We start from the raw sequence: 17,812 nt of genomic DNA on the forward strand, positions 1-17,812 counted from the left end.
CACACACACACACACACACTTAATAGGCAGAAGATTTCCTCAGCCAAATTAAGGAGCAGCTCGGAAATCCATTAAAGCAGATTGAAAAGAACAAAGGTGCAGGGGCTGCTTTCCCAGCTAGATTCACTTTCACTGCGTAATCTGTGGGAACAGCTGCGGCCTTAAAGGGCCGTGAAGGGAAGGGTGGCTACGCAACAGCTCCCTCAGACAGACACAGAGAGAGGACAAGAAAGTGAGAGAGACAGAGGGAGAAAGAGAGAATGAGAGGAAGGGTTACAGAGTGAGAGGCAGTGAGGGTGAAAGGGAGAGAGAAAGGGGGGATAGAGAGAAGAGTAAGAGAAAGAGAGAGAGAGAGAGAGAGAGAATGAGAGGAAGTGTTACAGAGTGAGAGACAGTGAGGGTGAAAGGGGGAGAGAGAGGGGGGATAGAGAGAAGAGTAAGAGAAAGAGAGAGAGAGAGAGAGAGAGAGAATGAGAGGAAGTGTTACAGAGTGAGAGACAGTGAGGGTGAAAGGGGGAGAGAGAGGGGGGATAGAGAGAAGAGTAAGAGAAAGAGAGAGAGAAAGAGAGAGAGAGAGAATGAGAGGAAGGGTTACAGAGTGAGAGGCAGTGAGGGTGAAAGGGGGGGAGAGAGGGGGGATAGAGAGAAGAGTAAGAGAAAGAGAGAGAGAGAGAAAAGAAGGGTTAGAGTGAGAGACAAATAAAGGTATGGAGGTAGAGATAAAGAGGGACAGAAAGAGGGAAGAAAGTGAGTGAAGGCAAGGAGGGAGAGAGGAAGAGTGTGAGGGAGAAGAGAGAGAGATGGAGAGAGGGCTAGAGTGAGAGAGAGTAAGGGTGAGCGAGAGAGCAACAGAGCAAGAAAGGGAGAGAGAGAGAGAAAGAGAGAGAGACAGAGTGAGGAAGAGAGAGATAGAGAATGAGTTTGGCTTCTAATTGTTGCATATCTTCATCTCCCAGCCTGACCATGTCTTAATGTTTTTTTTCCTCCTCTGCCCACTGCGTCGTACACTCAAGGCTTTCTTGATGACTGGTCAGCATAGCTGCCCAACATTCTGGAGCCCTCCCAAGCCTGTTTTACACAGAACAACTGTGCCGTGCTGGGAGTTGGGTGACCCCTCGTTCAACGTTTGAGTGAAGTTCCGAAAGTGTGTTTCTCTCCTCCTTCCCTCCCTCCCCTATACCCTCTCCCTCTGTTTCTCCCTCCCTCCTTCTCTCTCCCTCTTTCATTCTCTCTGGCTCCTTCCTCTCAGGCCAAAGCCTCCTGCAAATGCAAATCCCATTCACTCTCAGCTACTGCTTTTGGACAAATGATGACTGATAGGCAGTTTCATGAATCACTTGTGGGAGCTCATTTATGAGGGCACTTAAAGAGGAATTCAGACCCGTTTCCACAGCGGACCTTTAGGCGCTTGAGGACCTCGAAACTAGCCCGACGGTCACAACTGTTCCTCTTTATAGGATCACAAGAGAGCAACTGTCTCGCATAATGGTTTTAAGTCGCACAACACATGAAGGAGTTTATTTATCAAAACGTTTATAAATATCCGCAGTTGGCCCAGGGACGAAAAGAGTAAGGCTACACGAGGAAGTGGGTGTCAACAAGAGTGTCTACCAATTTGAGCGTGGAGGGTTTTTTTTGTGTGTGTGTTTGTTTAAAAGTTTCTTAAGTGTGCGCCTGAGTTTGAGCATATGTTTCAGTTTGTGTGTCTGTGTGTGTGTGTGTGTGTGTGTGTGTGTGTGTGTGTGTGTGTGTGTGTGTGTGTGCGTGAGTGCTTGTGTGTGTGTGTGTGTGTGTGTGTGTGTGTGTGTGTGTGTGTGTATGTGTGTGAAAACCCTCTCAGAAGTGGCATGACTTAAAGCTGTTTGATACATAATCCCCCACTGATACACAGGCTCTCTAATGGTGGCCTTATTAAAGTACTTAGCCTCTCTCCTTGTTAGTCACTCACACAAGAGTTATGGGACCACACACAGGCTGCATAAACAGGTCACAGCAAGTTTGTGTGTGTGTGTGTGTGTGTGTGTGTGTGTGTGTGTGTGTGTGTGTGTGAGTGTGTGTGTGTGTGTGTGTGCATGTGTGTGTGTGCGTGTGTGTGTGTGTGCATGTGTGTGTGTGTGTATTTCCCTGCGTGTGTATGTGTGTGTGCCTATACACTCATCTGTGTATGTCTGTGTGTCTTTCTGCAGCTACTCTTTAACCGTGCAGGAGTCCTATGCACGCCCCTTTGACCAGATATATTACACCAGCTGCTCAAACGTCCTAAACTGGTTCAAGTGCACGCGCCACAGGTGAGAGGATTACAGGAGGATCAAAGAGCAGAACTAATCTGTACCTTGCATTTCACACTTAGCATGACGCCAAGGAACCGTTTATAAAGGATGTATAAAGCATGTATAAGCATTTGTTATAAACCTTTATTAATTTGTTAATATACAAAAAAGTCAAGGAAGTGCAAAGACATCTCCTATGTTAGTATTATACCATTTTGCGTGTAATTGATATACAATCCTGCCTCGTAATTGGAAGTAGAGTAGAAGTTCAACATTCCAGTAAAAGACTGTATACTTCAAATTGGAAGCATTTTAAAGTGTTTTGTTTATGTTTTCTTCCCCTCTCTCTTTGTTCTCAGGGTCAGCTATCGCACAGCGTACCGCAGTGGACAGAAGACAATGTACCGGCGCAAGGAGCAGTGCTGCCCTGGCTTCTACGAAAGCGGCGAGATGTGTGTTCGTGAGTATCCGAGCTGGCTGCGTTGGTTTTTCGCCCTGTGGCCTCGGGACCTCTGTGTCCTAAGTCATGAGCACAACGGCTGTTGTTGTGACTGCGACTGCTCATGTACTGATCGTTATCTCTGAGCCACTGAAGGCCATGATAGCTGGGATATGCGCAAGGCACATAAAGAATGATCTCTTTTGTGGGATACAGTAGGACTTACAGGTATGCTAGAATGCACAGTTCTAGTAGTCACAGGATCTGGCAACATGTGAGCTAATTAGCTAGTCACAAGGTACCACACCCACAACGGGTGTCCTTGTGTGTCTAAAGTATTTTGACTTTGATATGTTTATGATGTGGTTGTAGGCCGCAAGCATCTCTGATTCAGAGACTGGACCCTAAAGCGCAAAAAAGCCCGCTTGATTCCCTTCTTTCAACTTCTTTGACTGTGGCCCACCTAAGGGCCTTGTTTTAAGGCCAACGACATGAAAGCCAAGTCATGGCTTGAGCCAACATGTGACTGCGATGGGGGGGGTGACGTGACTTGTGTTAGAAGCAGCGTTGCTGTCCAACAGATTGAGCTTTCAAAAACAGTGGAGGGTGAACAGGTGTGGCCAACAGGCAGGAGGTCTGAACAGGCCACTGCTTAGAAAACAACAACTGCAGCCATCAGTTCTGAGCACAAACAAACAAACCTGTGTCCAAGCACGATGACCCTTCAACACGTCCACCGCTCGCTCTGATTTGTCGCCGCCAGATTTCCGAACAATAGTCCAAGGCTTTCTTGCGGTCGCCTGCGTTTCACCCGAATGTCAGTGGCCTCGACATGACAAATGCTTTTGGGGGAAATCTGGTGTAAATGAAGAACTTTGTGTGCAAGGGAATGATGGCTGCCTTCTCTGCTGATGAATCAGCTTTATCTCCCCAACAGTGGATTTAGAAATGTGACCATTTGGAGCTGAAAGGGGACTTTCTCTGTTCCCCTGAAAAGGAGCCGTTGTGTGTACTGTAAGCCGCAATCACATGGTCTCGTCTCATGCCTGCTGTTTCCGCAAACCCTAAATAAAGTGGGATGAAGCCTTGCTCAAATGGGAAACTAGAATGATTTTATGTGTTGGATGACATTATCAAATATATAAGGTGCAGTGCTTTGCAGATGGGTTTAAACAGAACACAGAATTCAACTTAAGAATAAAAACACATTTTTTTGCAATCCACCCACAGCTTGGCTGATATATTTATAGAATTTTAGTCATCGTGATTTGATCTCATCTTCCCTCAAAAATGCTATATGGCCGAAAAAAGGAGGAACCATTGCGAAGCAAATTTTAAACTGTCACTTGTTTACAACCAGGCCAGAGCAGATGCGAAACCACTTTAAAAAATGCCACCCCTTGGTGAGCCATCCAATGTTGGGAAGCAATTTTAATCCATGAGTGTTTCAGTGATCTAAATCAGTACTAGATCATGGGAAGTCTTTTGCCTTCCAAAAAGAAGTTGTGTGCACATCCCACCTTCTGGCAGGTGCAGGACAAATACACTTGCTCCAGTTAAAAGATGTAATGTCTGCAAAACTGCTTTTAAACTCCCATAATTAATGCAAGAAAAAAGGCATTGCATTACATATGGGAGTTTAAAAGCAGTGTTGCGGACATTAACTCTTTTTGCCTTGCCACAAATCTCCATCTCAAATGGATTGGACTCAATCCCCAGTGCTGTTTGGAGTCCAGTCTGGGTTGTGGAGTTTGTCACTGTTGCTGACCACATCTGTGCTGCCTTGGGGTGGTTTGTCTCTAATCTATCAACAGACAAGATCAATGTTACGCCCAATATCATCTGAACCCACACTCCCTCGATGCCCGTCACAAACACAAAAAATAATCTATGAGTGGTTACACTTTAATGCTTCAATTCTTTGATCAGAGATGTTTGGTGCTGTTTTTGTACGATGTACAAATTGTTTTTTTTTTTTTATGTAATTTCATCCATGTGCTTGTTTTTAAGTGTTTGAGTTAGTGCCATTGTGTCTGAGTGTGTGTGCGTGTGTGTTCATGTGCACTCTTTAAACGAATGTGTTAACAACAACACAACTTGCGTTGTTTTTAACACATCTCTGTGTCCAGATAGAGACAACACAGTTTGTGTTTGTGTTGTTTCCTTTTTTTATTTGTTACACAATATGTGTTGAAAACTTGCGTTGAAAGCAACACAACTTGCGTTGTTTTTTAACACATCTCTGTGTCTAGATAGGGACAACACATTCGTTTTAAGAGTGTGTCTGTGCGTATGTGCATGTGTGTTTTGTCAGCTTTTGTCTGCACTTCATCCACATTTCTCTGACCCCCCCCTGTCTTAATAATGTTGGCACTGTAGCACTCTGTGTTCGTAGTGGATGAAATCTGACCTCTCTCTCTTTTCTCTCCTATACTCTCCACCCAAAACCACCAACCCCACTCCCCCTCTGCCCCTGCCCTCGCCCCTCCCTCTTGTCTCCAGCCTCCTGTGCTGAGAAATGTGTCCACGGTCGCTGCCTGGCCCCCAACACCTGCCAGTGTGAGCCTGGCTGGGGCGGAGCCGACTGTTCCAGTGGTAAGTCCTCCAAGCAGCTGGAGCTGTCTGTCTCCCTCGCGTCGCCCACCACCGACGCTAGCAGGACGACACTCCAGGGCCTCCCTGCCCTCCTGCTTTCTTAAGCAGTGTGCCTTTTTACAACCAGTCTGGCTCATTTCAGATTGGTGTAGCTCAACTCAGCACAACTAAAACAAGCTCCATTCAATACAGTTCAGTCTAATCTAGTTCAACTAAATCTATAATCAATTAATTCCCCTTTAACTGAATTTAGCTCATTCTGTTTCAACTTTGCAACCACAATTCAACTGAAATTCAATTTTGGTGGTCTGCCAGTATTTCTTCAGCTTCAGATCAATTCACTTCAGTTTACTTCAAGATTTATTTGTATACCTTTCCTTTGTTGCCCATACCAAAACAAGTTCACACTGTCAGTAAGACTGCACTCCATGGATAACATTTAGCAGGACCCAGGACCCAGTCAAACAAACACACAGCTAACACAATTGCTGAAGCTCTGGAATGAAAGGCCCCCCCCCACCATGCCGTCTTCCGGTCCCTGTAATGAGGGCCTCAGGTCTTGGCCAGGTGGTTATTGATACTGGAACAGGGCTCTCTGACCCTGTTGAGCTGAGGAACCGCTCTGTGGTGCTACAGATAATAGGGAAGGTTGCCCAGGGTTTGTCTTTCATGCCCTGCCAATTCCTCCAGGGTCTCCAACACATACATACACAGACTGCGTCGTGTTATTGGTCTTTGTTGCTGCTGCTGGTTTCGCCATTGCATGTAATCAACACCTCATAAAAACCTGCACAGATACACTTTAATCCCAATGGTTTGCCTCTGGGGCGTGGCTTTTGTTTAGTTATTTGCTGCACGGGGAGAGATTTGGCATGTTTGGTTGAAAAAGAAAACAATAATTCATTGTTGTTGTTTTTCTTTTAGTAGAAAGGCTTTTGTAAGTTTATGGCCTGGCACTGTATGTAAACATATGGGGGGTATCTGAGCTCATGGTGTCTATGACTCTATAAAAACCTAGCCTAGGTGCCATTCAGAACTTAGTCCCGCCCACAACATTTGAGGTCGGGAAGTTCAGTCTGGCATCAAATCGGGCTTTACGATAATGGACAGGTGAGCAACAGCGCCTGGTCTATCACGTCATCTGAGCACGCTTCGGTTAGGCTTATGTTTGAAACAAAAACGCTGTGGCTAGAAGGATACATGGCTTTTAAGACCCCATATAGAAAATGCATATTATTTAATGAGGTTTTATCACTGAAAACGATTATTTCTGAAAACTTTGGCCAAAGTTGAGATGTGGGAAAACTCGTGGTTTCACTTTCATCAAGGGAAAACAGTGCTGTTGCATTGTGACATGTTCCCTCGTTCGTTTGAAATCTCTGATTGACCACCTGTTCGAGGGATTTGCGACAGCCTTCCAGCTATTTAACATGTTTGTAGCATATCAGTGTTTAACAGAATTATTTTTTAAAACGGAGGGGATATAGGCTATCAGTTTTTTCCTAATAGCCTACCCTACTACGTATCTCTTAGATTTCGCTAATGAGTGTTGTAGGCTAGGAGTTATTGACGGCACTAACTTTTACAAAAGACCAGAAAACAATGTTAAGGCATTTGTGGAGAAGATCGGATCTTGTGTTTTCTTCCTACACCTCACATGCTCTGATTGGTTAGGTCTATCCAAGTAGACCTAACCGATGCAGAGGCATTCCCCCCCTGTATCAGTTGAAACACACCCCATAATTATGTCCCAATGGAGCAGTATCAGACTCATATTCTAACTAGAATTGAGTATGACTACGTCAGGCTAATAAAAACCCAATGTGAGGAGTGCCTGGTGTGAGGGTTATATTAACCCCTAAAAAATCAGACCCTGTCTGTCCAAACCCCAGGAGACCTTGGGGAAGCGTGGCCTGGAGCTGAGAGGCCTGGAGGCTTGTATTTCACTGTTTTTGCAGACCCGCTATTGTTTTGTCTGTAGGCCGGCTAGGTCCCCCATGATTGGAACAGGCTAGACGAGTCAGTCTGATTGGACTGCATGAGATGGGCACTGATAGTGTGGATTAGGGCAGTCTAATGAGAAAGGGAAGGGAAGAAGATACTCACAGGTTTTTTTTATATGCCAGGGGGGATCGTAACGTATTATCCGCACCTAAGCCAGGGTGTGTATAAGAGGTGGTTAAGAAAGCATTGGGGAAGCAGAGCTGTCATGAATTGGATGAGGGTTGCCCTTGGATTGAGATACCAAATCGCACAAGGGTAGGGTTGTAGGCTAGCCATAAAAGATCTGATTAATTAATTTTGAAAAATAGTGTTTTGTTACACTCCGATATACAATATAATGGTAATAATTTGATGCAAACATGAATCAACACATGGACATATTTAGTGATGAGCCACGAAAAGAATGTGGCAGCTCAGTTTCCCAGAAAGCCTATTTCCTTTTGGGAAATAATTCCATCTATAATAGCCTATGTCAATTTTAAACCAGTGTGTCAGATCAGTAATTAGTACCATTACAGCATGCTTGTCAAAGTAAACACAAATATCTTTAAGCAGAAATAAATCTGCAGTACGACCCATAAATAGATATTAATTTCATACATTTGATTACATTTCCTGTTGTGACACAGTTACTTGGGTAAGATTCATGCTGTGGAATTAGGGAATTTAACAGAACAAAGTTATGTGAAGACATTTATAGAAGATGCATGCTGTATGTTAACAGAACAGGATCATTCCAAAGTGAGTCAATATGGAGTACACATGTTTAATGAATACCCTCAAGCCATTCAGGTTTGCCTGTGAGGCATACATATGTGGTTTGATAGTTTTAGAAAACAAGTATTGAACCAGCGCCTCCATAAAATCAATACGAAGCACTGACTGGGAGATGCCCCTGGGCTATTCCCACATTTGATTGGCATTGAGACCCTGTTTGCTGCGCTAGGTGTGAACTGAAAACAAAGCTAAGAGGTTGCAAGCTAAACTTTAACAGGCCAAGAGTTAGCATGCTTAGCATTAGGTCTATCTGACTGACGTGACTGTGCTACTCATCAGATTCATGCCAAGATGGAATGCCTGTGACTATCGTACCATACATCCTATGCTGCTTTGACAACAGAAGCAGGTCATTCGGTACAGCAGTTTCAGCAGCTCAGTGTGTGGGTGGAATAATTGTGTGTGTGTGTGTGTGTGTATGTGTGTGTGTGTGTCTCTGTATGTGTGTGTGTGTGTGTGTGTGTGTGTGTGTGTGTGTGTGTGAGGGGTGCCTTTGCAAGGCTTTTTCCCCCTTTGATTAGCAGTTTTAGCTCATAGCCTAAATAGCTGCTGTGGTGGTTCCTCTCGTGACTCTCATAAGGGAGGGTGAGGATGGGTGGGGGGGGGGATCCTGTGCACTCAGCGACCATGTAATATGCCACTCACTAACCCCCGGCCCAACCCCCAACTCAAGAGTGAAGAGGCAGACTCCCTTTGTTGCCCCCAGCTTTTGGGTCAGGGAGCCCCAACAATGCGTCTCAGAATTTTTTAAATTTTTTTTGGGAGGGTTCAGTCCACCAGGAACAAAGCAGAAAATCTCTTTTCTTGACATACAAAGACAGACCGGGCAATAAGGGAGGCCACTAAGAGAAAAATGCAGGAAATATCCTGAGGCCACAGCACTTGTGATCGCAAATGTAGGCCGTCGCATGACACGACAGAGCTTGGGAAGAGAGATCTGTTTAGTCTTTCAGAGTCTATAAAAGTGGCGTTGGCTTGCACATGGTAGAAATGCACACTTTTGTGTATGCATATTAAGAAGTTGTTTGGTTATTAACTCACAAGATGGTGTGGTGATAACCAGCTAGCAGGGTGGCTGTGTATAGTGTCTAAGTCTACAGTTTCAGCCTCAAACAGGAACCGTTCTCCCAAGAAATGCTTGCAAATTAGCACTTTGGCCAGCTGTCAGTGGAGCTCTGGTTTCATATTGGAGACCTCCAGTCTGTGGAAAGGCAAGCTTGTGTCTGCACGAGTCATACACACACACACACACACCCCCACACACACACATGCCTTTACCTTACCCAAAAGGGTTGTTGAAAGTCCACATTCACACCAGGGCTTTGTCTTCGAGTGCCCACTTGCTTTATAAGACAGGTTCTCTTTTCATTAGTTTCAGGGTGTTGGGGGCAGATGTATAAGCCCTGTCGCCATAGGGCCTGACTGCTAACACTTTTGTTCTAGGAGGCAGACGGCCCCTTTAGCCCTCCTCTGGACAAAGTGTTCAAGTTATGTTTCAGTGTCTCACTGTGTGTGTGTGTGTGTGTGTGTGTGTGTGTGTGTGTGTGTGTGTGTGTGTGTGTGTGTGTGTGTGTGTGTTGCGTGTGCATCGGGCCTTGCTAAAGCGCATTAGGCGTCGTCATCACTGAGGAAGAGGGGATCGTGGAGGAAGCAGAAGAATAGAGAGTCTGATCCTTACATCCTGTCTGTCTTCACTCAGACTTTAATAAAAATGGTCTTATACCCCTGAAGCCTGGTCGCACCAGGAATAAACACTTCACAGTAAAAGAAACAGCAATCGCTGTGCAGGAAATGAATTGTGTAGCCAAGACCAAAGCAGAACCCTTTTATATTAGAACAAGTAAGATTATAATGGCAAGTGCACATACAATGAATGGATTGATGGATGGAAAAATTATGTGTTGATCACAAAATCATAGTTGCAACAGTATGGCTGAAGCAAATATAATGGCACACCCCCAATCCCATTTAATGGCGGCCTTACATTGTACGATTTTGGTCTGTTTTCACAGTCTTTTTCTAGTTTTGCCGTTACGACAATATCAAACATGTTTGATATTATTGCAAGTCTTTTTAGTCGTGGCTCATGCAAATAGTAACGTGAACAATATAAAAACCAATAGTGACCTCTCTCCAACACCAAACAGGAAGGGGCGAAGTAGGTGACAGCTGTAGCCTATATGATTATTTGTTATTTAATTTCTTATAAATTATTAGTCGGCTATTCCACGTGAAAGAACAACTCTATATCTATTAGGGATATCACACATGAAAACAAAAAAATGACTGATATGAGTAGGCTATCATATGAGTTCCTGAAAGGAATCTAGTAGCAGTCTTGTAAATAGTGACCCTGCATGATCCCTAGTTGTTGCAAAATCATAGTCTGTGACTCAACAACTCTATCACTTGTCTTTAGATGTGAGAGGGTCTGAGACTGTAGTCTTTCAAATATATTTTCCAAATATTTGCAAAGTTTTTTAGTGTAAGGAGGGCTTTAGCTGAAAAATGCCTGAAGGTCTGATAGTTTTGGAACCATTGCTGGCTAAGTGAGATTTGTGTTTTGGATAGCTGCTCTACCCTTGAGCCTCCCGCGTGTGTAACAGACATTAACCTTTGGCTGGTCGTGCAGCCAGAGAGACAAATATCCCAGAGAGGTGTTTCTTTGGAGTCTGGCAACAGCAGCTCAACGATGTCATCACTATTGTCCGCTGAGACACACACACACACACACACACTCAACTACTACCACTGAAATAAACATAACATTAGTTAACATAAGAAGAGCTGGAGTGGCAGCAGCAGTCATATTCCAATGGCCATTTTTTAGATCAAATTCTCTGCAAAATCACTGACAGCTCTCCAATACTCCATACTCATACTGGGGTTTTTTTGCAGCATTTGGCCAAGTTTGCAGATTTTTCTCTCTCTCTCTCTCTCTCTTTCTTTCTCTCTCTCCCTCTCTGTCTCTCCCTGTCTCTTTCCCTCTCTCTCTCTCTCTCTTTTTTCCCTGTCGTCTCTTGGGCCAACTGGACCTTAACAACTGGCAAGTGCATTACTGCCATCCTTTTATATTTTTTGGATTTCATTCTTTGCCATGCAGACATATTTTCCACCTGTGGCAAGTTTTTTTCTTTCTAGGGTTTATTTTTAGTAAAAGGGCCTAGAGTGTTCTTTGTCTTTCTTATTTCTTTGCTGTAAGGCTCAGAGCACAGGGCCTGAACAATGTTGTCTGGTTTAATTAATGGCCTCTCATGTCTCTGTTTGTTACAAGCGACAGAAAAATCTATCATTAGGCTGACCAAACGTATGTGCACAAAACCCTGTGATCCATCACTGTGTTGGCCATTTTGTCCTAAACTCACCAGTATAAACACATTATTTGGTGCAATTGAGTTGTATGCAAGCAAAAGTGTTGTATAAATATATAACCATATAAATGTCCAACACACACAAGCAAGAGTGTGAACGTGAATAAATGTTTCAAAATTAAGTGACACTGAAGCCATTTAAGGTTTTTGTTTAATTTACTTGAAGCCATCATCATTTGAACAATTGGTGGTACAGACAGTCAGTCTGATGGATTGGCACAAATGCATTCCACTCTTCACCCCAACCTGCTTCTCTATTGAGTGTCGTGTGTGTGTGTGTGTGTGTGTGTGTGTGTGTGCCCCCCACCTTAAGGGGTTTCTTGGGCTGCTTGACAAAAGGTGGGGCATTTCTCCTCGGGCCAAAGGCCTGAGAACCATTGTGGGCTTGTTCTTTATCTGGGTCAGTTCTTACACATAAAACAAGGCTACCAAGAAGCTGGGGTACATATGAGAGGGTTTTTATGTTCTCTGAGTGAGTTCTGTGTGTGTGTGTGTCTCTCTGCGAGTGTGTGTGTGTGTGTACGACTGTGTGTGTGTGAGAGAGAGTTTGGGTGTGGGTGTGTGGGCGCATACTGCCCTTTTTCCTCGAGTCCTTTGCACCAGGCTAGTCAGCGGGCACCACAATAACAGTGTAACTGCCTGTTCTGCCGAGCCTGTGCTCCCCTCTGGAGCCAAACAACTGACTCACTGGGCTGGATGAATGTGTGCATGAGGGCAAGTATTGTCCAAAATCCGAAATTCTCCAGTATTCCACTACTGGTAACAATAGTGAGGAAACCACCAATGTTATAGATTTGTTTGAGCTTGCAAAATAGCTAGTTTGTTGTTTTCTATTGGTGATGCAGTCAGAATATTCTCTCATACTCTCTATTCTATTCTATTCTGTGTGCAGCTCAGTTAAAAAAAAAAGCTTGTATCGAATTGAATTGAAAATGAATCTTGGAGTTTGGTGATTATAATCGTGCACGGAAACTGATTAGAGCAGTTGGTAATGAGAATGGCGTGTCATTTGAAATTTATCGTGGTTGTCTGCGGTTTGACCCCCCCTTGAGCAGCTCCTGAGTTCATTAGTCTGTTCATTACAAGCCCTTTAGACCAAATGTCTGCTAAATGGGTAATGAATGGGCATTAGTGAGATTACCTTAATCCACTGACTGTGCCAAAACGTGCAAAATACTCCTGTCCAGTTAGCTCTAAAGCAGATCTCTGAGCTGTTGGCCTGGGCTCTGTGGCTCATTGCACATTGACATTGTGCAGGCAAAGTCAGACAATTCACAGTGCCATCTCCTCTTTTAGATCTTTCAGAACATTTTTAAGGCTGCGTTTTGAACAGTCTATTAATCCCCCCTAAAAGTTACAGTGGGTTTATAGATCAAAAGGCCAAAGATAGCTGAAGAAAGAAGGAGCCAGAGATATGGAACAAGAGTGCTGTTTGACCCCATTCGTTTAGTGTGCAGGTTATTATTCCAAGCTTTAGAGCCCCACATTTTCACAGTCATTAGGCAATTGGTGACTGCTCTGTAGATCATTTTGCCACCTGGCATGAGGTGTGCAAAGATTCGTTTTGTTAAAGAGTAATTTAAGTGTGTCAAAAGCAGTCAGGCTTTTAAAGATGTGAAGCATTTCAAGTCAGTCTCTCTGGCTTTAATCAATCATTAGGGTATTGGATACAGAAAAAGGTGACACAGTTTTACAGTTTTTGGAAAAAGCTCTCCCTAGAACAGCTGAGTTGTTTTACGGGTCCACTCTCCCATCTGTAAAATAAACTATAAAATATGGGAAGACGGCTAAAGAAGGGGGAAGAATCTATAAAAGAAGAAACTGGCAAAAGTGGTCCTTCAGGTCCTTCTCTTACCTTCCGAGCACTAATTGACATACCAGTAATCACACAATCAAAAAAAGGTCAGATGCAACTCGGGGTTTGTGAAGTACGTCAGCAAACAGCCTGGATTTGTGTAAACGGGCCTTAACGGGGTGCCACGACACACGCATGTACACACAAAGCCTGGTCTGGCCCTCTCATTAACTTCCAACCTGCTTTAATCAGGAAAAGCAATAACATGTGCGGTCAGTGATGCCAACGTGCCAATCACCCCGTGCCACTCAACCCCGCGCCACACATGAGGAGGAGAGCGAGAAAGCCAAAAAAAAAGGGCTGCCCTTCTTCGTTCTTTAACGATTTTGGCAGACACCCGTCACGACTCTCTGGAGTGACATCATGTGTAGGCTGGGGAACAGCTGGTCGATGCAAGCTGCCATAAAGCAAGCCCCACAAAGCCTTGTGATGTCAGCCGTAATGATAATGTATGGCCCATCGCGATAGCGCTCTCTCTGAAGAAAAATCAGTGAGGAGAAAAACACACAGCAGTTGCCTATAGAAGAGGAGTAGTGACAGACGTGACAGATGATTTGGAAATTGAGAGGGTGACCTGCGTGGAGAATACGCCGGAGCTTGGACCGTGGCTATTTCCCTTTAATAATAAACAGAAGCCAGACCTCAAATGCACATGATTGTAAACACCATCGAATCTGGTCAGCTGAGTTTATGTTCTATTTCAGCAGATGGTAGGGCTCCTGGGTGTGAGTAGAGTTGCACCTGTGCGTTCTCACCCAACCAGACCCCACCTGCCTAGTTCTAATTTCTCTGCGGATTGCTGTAGTTAAAAAAAACACTGTCGTTGTCATTAAAAGCTTGTCATGTTTCCCTGTTATAGGGACATCACAAAACTACATGCACAACAACAGTTATTTAGAACATTATCAGTAATTCATTAGTCCACTGAAAAAGGTTAAAATGTGGCCAGTACTTTTCTCAGATGGGTCCAATTTGCATGTGTTTTGGTGGGTTCCTCACTTTGCAATCTGTTGGGTGGAGCGTTGTGCCAAGCAACTGTAACAAATAAATGACTTTAAACCCCAGGAGTCCAACCGCCTTTGAAGATGAAACTGTAGTGTCCTTGCACAGAAGGCTAACACTAACCCCCTACCCCCCCCCCTCCCCCCCACCTCTTTTTTCCAAAGTGGAACATAAGGGATAAGTGCTTCAGGAAAATAGTAAAGATTCATGGGTAAACTTGTGGTCAGAAAGCTCTCAGATGTTCTCCCTTGGTGCTTGCTAGCCTACTCTAAAGCGAGTAGGCTATTACCTTCAGGATTGGGGTGAGCAGGTCTGAACCCCGCGGAAGAACGACTTACCAAAACAAAACAAAAGGTAGCAGCGATATCGTATATCGTAGCAACGATAGCTAGCTTTATGGCCAGGGGTTATGGGGATTTGCCGCTCCAAAAATAAACCTCATCTGACCTCACCTCTCTGGTCGACGTTGTTTAAAGAGTGCTGGGATGGCTTTATCCGATGCTAGCCAGCCTTATAGACTAGCCTTTTCCTTCCAACCACAGGTTTATGTTAGCATAGCTTAGCGGTAGTGGTGGGCCTCTGAGTTAGCAGCTAAGTGCAGAGCAGCCAGCCGTCCATCAAAAAGAGTCCAAACTGAATACAGATGTGTGGCTTTGAGGTGGTGACTCAGACCCGACAGATGTTTTTGAGCCCAACACAAATAAATAAATCATCAGTCACTCACTCACTGACAGCTCACGCCTCATAATTCAATGCTGCTCACTTCATCCAGTGCATGAAAATAACTCTCCCATTGCAGTAGTATAGTTGATGGGATTGCGAAAGGTTTGCAATATAGGGTTTCAGTGCAATATGGAATAGTTTTGCATTTCCACTTAAGCTTGTAGAATGTAATTTGTCATCCAAAGTCATACATACACTGGAGAGCATTTTACTGTAGCAGTAAAATGTATATGTATAGTTATATGATTGAAGAGGTTGTCATGGAAATTTGCATTGCATTCCTATTGCTGAAGGTTTAGTATCCAAAACTTACATATAGACAAGGCCTGTGTGTGAGCTGAAGTTTTGTAATATTCTATTTTCAAATGCTTTAAAAGACAGACATGGCATAATCATTCTGATCTCATTTTATAACATACATGCTATGTATATTCTTTATGCTGCCCTTTTGTATAAAATGTACTGTATGATCAAACCTAGGACTGGCCATTGACCACACAGTAAATATTCAGAGATAACCGTCTGCTATAGATGCATATAGATGCATTATGTAGAATAGAACTTTGAATTTTGAAGCAGCAGGCTAGTAAGTCACCTAACTATCTAGGTTGAATCTCAAAAGTAGATATGTTCTACTTGTGGTATGTAAACAATGTCAGGGAGCTTGCCCGTTATCTAAGTTATAGGCTCATACGGACGAGTTAAGAACATGCTATCATCAATGCTATCATCAATTTTCAACTCGCTGGTGCCAGGCAGTACAAAGGACCATGCTGGCCTAAATTTTACAACAGGCAGAGGGAAAGCTACAGATTAACGGGATTATATCAAAACAAATAAATAAACCTGCAAACAAAAAATACAACAAGATTCCCATCAAATCCAATTAAAAGCCTCATTACGACAACAATCTTGTCAAGGCATCATGCTCAAAGATCACATCACAGTTAAAACACAGCTTCCATGAGCTATTAGTCCTTTGATATCTGACCAAGGTTTGATCCCTCTGTCACTCTTCCTTTCTCTCTCTCCATCTCTCTCCATCTCTCTCCATCTCTCTCTCTTCCTCTCTCTCTTCTCAGCGTGCGACAGCAGCCACTGGGGCCCCCACTGCAGTAACAGGTGCCAGTGTCAGAACGCGGCGCTGTGCAACCCCATCACGGGCGCGTGTATCTGCACCCCTGGGTACCGAGGCTGGCGCTGCGAGGAGCACTGTGAGGCGGGCACCTACGGCAACGGATGCCAGCAGAAGTGCCTCTGCCAGAATGGCGCGGACTGCCACCACATCACGGGGCTATGCACATGCTCACCGGGGTACACCGGGGCTTTGTGAGTACCTCACACTTAGACACACGCGCACAACACATGAATACAAGTGCACGCACACACACACACACACACATCACACACACACACACACACACATCACACACACACACACACACACACACACACACACACACACACACACACAGGCATGCACAACATATATAGTCATAAGGACAAATCACAGCAGTCTCTCTGTCTCTCTCTCTCTTTCTATCTCTCTCTCTCACCCACCCACCCACACACACACACACACACACACACACACACACACACACACACACACACACACACACACACACACACACACACACACACACACACACACACACACACACACACACACACACACACACACACAGAGACACACACACACATGCACATGTGATTTACTCAGAAACATACAAATAACTCATACACAGTGCAATGCTCATAGACACGCATTAGTATAATGTGACAATTAAAGAATATTTTCCCACACACATACACACTCATAGACCATAGTCCACGCTCATAAGAGTGGTCTGATCCAGATTGATGTAATAAAATTAGACTTCATGACTGGCCTTCTTCACGAGCAGCGGTCTGAAAGGTTGCCACTAACAAATTACATTTTACTGAATTACTGAATGCTTAAACACAACTGTGATTCTTATCGCACAATTTCTAAAACTATTAATACTTATAGCAAAACCACTCACTGAGTTTGCAAATCTAAAAGCACAAACACTGCTTTGCACTCAGTTTGCAATTTTGTAACACACACTTTGCACAACTGTAGGCACAATTCACTGCACTTACACTATTTTGCCAACTCTCTGGCACACTTTCTCATGTGAAAACTGTTTTAGATAATTAGTTCACTTTGTAATCAGCCTAAGCACTATAAATAAGCCACAGGTAATGTACAATGGGTACAATGGATGGAACAGGAAGAGAGAGAAGAGAAAGAAATAGCCCTTTTACACCCAAAAAAAACAGTCTACATGTGGGGATATTGTCATGTCAGGCCTGGATACGTCATTCCAGAATATATTTTTCACGGTGCATTGGACTAGGACATTGCATGTGATGTAGACGGAATTTTGAGAGAGACGACCCGATGTAGACTGATTTGTTTTGTCTCAGTGCTATTTTGTGTTTTGACTTGGAAAAACACACTTGTGTTTGTTTTGATGTGTGTAAATAAACACCAATACTTGAAGTTTGGATCCCAGTATGTTTACAGAACTATGACAAAAGTATGACCTCAAACTGACATAGTCTACCTTGTGCACAGAGAAAGCAAAAGCCAGATGTGTTTTTTATTCAGACCATCAGTGTGTAGTTGGCACATTGTGTGCTTATTATTGTGATGGCTTGTGTTTACTGTTTGATACGAAAACATAATTTTTACGAAGGTGTGAAGAGTTAAGCAAGGTGTGTTAGCTTTTGCAAGAGTTACTACTAC

General features: G+C 43.9%; 1 protein-coding gene across 1 annotated transcript in view; it reads left to right on the top strand.

Annotated features, from left to right (window-relative positions):
* Nucleotides 1-17,812, top strand: part of megf10 (multiple EGF-like-domains 10) — a 63,985-nt gene that overhangs the window by 13,852 nt on the left and 32,321 nt on the right. Inside the window, exons 3-6 of the mRNA XM_076284367.1 lie at nt 2,187-2,288; nt 2,630-2,730; nt 5,212-5,304; nt 16,119-16,365. Coding sequence (XP_076140482.1) covers nt 2,187-2,288; nt 2,630-2,730; nt 5,212-5,304; nt 16,119-16,365 — 543 coding nt within the window. The remainder of the gene's footprint in view (nt 1-2,186; nt 2,289-2,629; nt 2,731-5,211; nt 5,305-16,118; nt 16,366-17,812) is intronic.

Source organism: Alosa pseudoharengus, unplaced genomic scaffold (assembly GCF_046254945.1).
Source record: "Alosa pseudoharengus isolate Yale_2024_CS ecotype anadromous, Long Island Sound unplaced genomic scaffold, YU_APseudo_1.1 YU_APseudo_1.1_scf_14, whole genome shotgun sequence".
Lineage (NCBI taxonomy): Eukaryota > Metazoa > Chordata > Actinopteri > Clupeiformes > Clupeidae > Alosa > Alosa pseudoharengus.